Source organism: Meleagris gallopavo, unplaced genomic scaffold (genome assembly GCF_000146605.3).
Source record: "Meleagris gallopavo isolate NT-WF06-2002-E0010 breed Aviagen turkey brand Nicholas breeding stock unplaced genomic scaffold, Turkey_5.1 ChrUn_random_deg7180001694543, whole genome shotgun sequence".
NCBI lineage: Eukaryota > Metazoa > Chordata > Aves > Galliformes > Phasianidae > Meleagris > Meleagris gallopavo.
Window position 1 is genome coordinate 1 of NW_011318083.1, and position 598 is coordinate 598.

The 598-nt window shown below is 48.7% G+C and overlaps 1 protein-coding gene across 1 annotated transcript; it reads right to left on the reverse strand.

Moving 5' to 3' along the window:
• Positions 1 to 6: 6 nt before the first annotated feature.
• Positions 7 to 595, reverse strand: LOC104917392 (zinc finger protein 572-like; the record flags this gene model as incomplete). The annotated part of the gene is made up of 1 exon (XM_010728574.1): positions 7 to 595. A coding segment is annotated over one exon (589 nt), but the record flags the coding sequence as incomplete, so codon positions are not given.
• Between the last annotated feature and the right edge of the window lie 3 nt (positions 596 to 598).

Sequence of the window (598 nt, forward strand, 5' to 3'; positions counted from 1 at the left end):
GTGTGCTGTGGTTGTGCGTGTGAGTGTTGAGATTAGATCTGTATTTAAAGCTTTTCCCGCACTCTGGACACTTATAGGGTCTCTCTCCTGTGTGGATGCGCTGGTGGCGCTTCAATAGTGAACTGCTTTTAAAGTTCTTTGCACACTGAGGACATTTATAGGGTCTCTCTCCTGTGTGGATGCGCTGGTGGCGCTTCAATACTGAACTGCTTTTAAAGTTCTTTGCACACTGAGGACATTTATAGGGTCTCTCTCCTGTGTGGATGCGCAGGTGCAGCTTCAATTCATAACTTCTTTTGAAGCTCTTCCCGCACTCTGGACACTTATAGGGTCTCTCTCCTGTGTGGATGCGCTGGTGCTGTTTCAATTCAGTACTGCTTTTGAAGCTCTTCCCACACTCAGGACATGTAAAGGGTCTCTCCCCTGTGTGGATGCGCTCGTGGTGCATCAAATCAGAAGTTCTTTGGAAGCTCTTCCCACACTCAGAACACCTGTAGGGTCTCTCCCCCGTGTGGATGCGCTGGTGCTGGTTCAATTCAGAAGTTCTTTTGAAGCTCTTCCCACACTCAGGACACTTAAAGGGTCTCTCTCCTGTGTG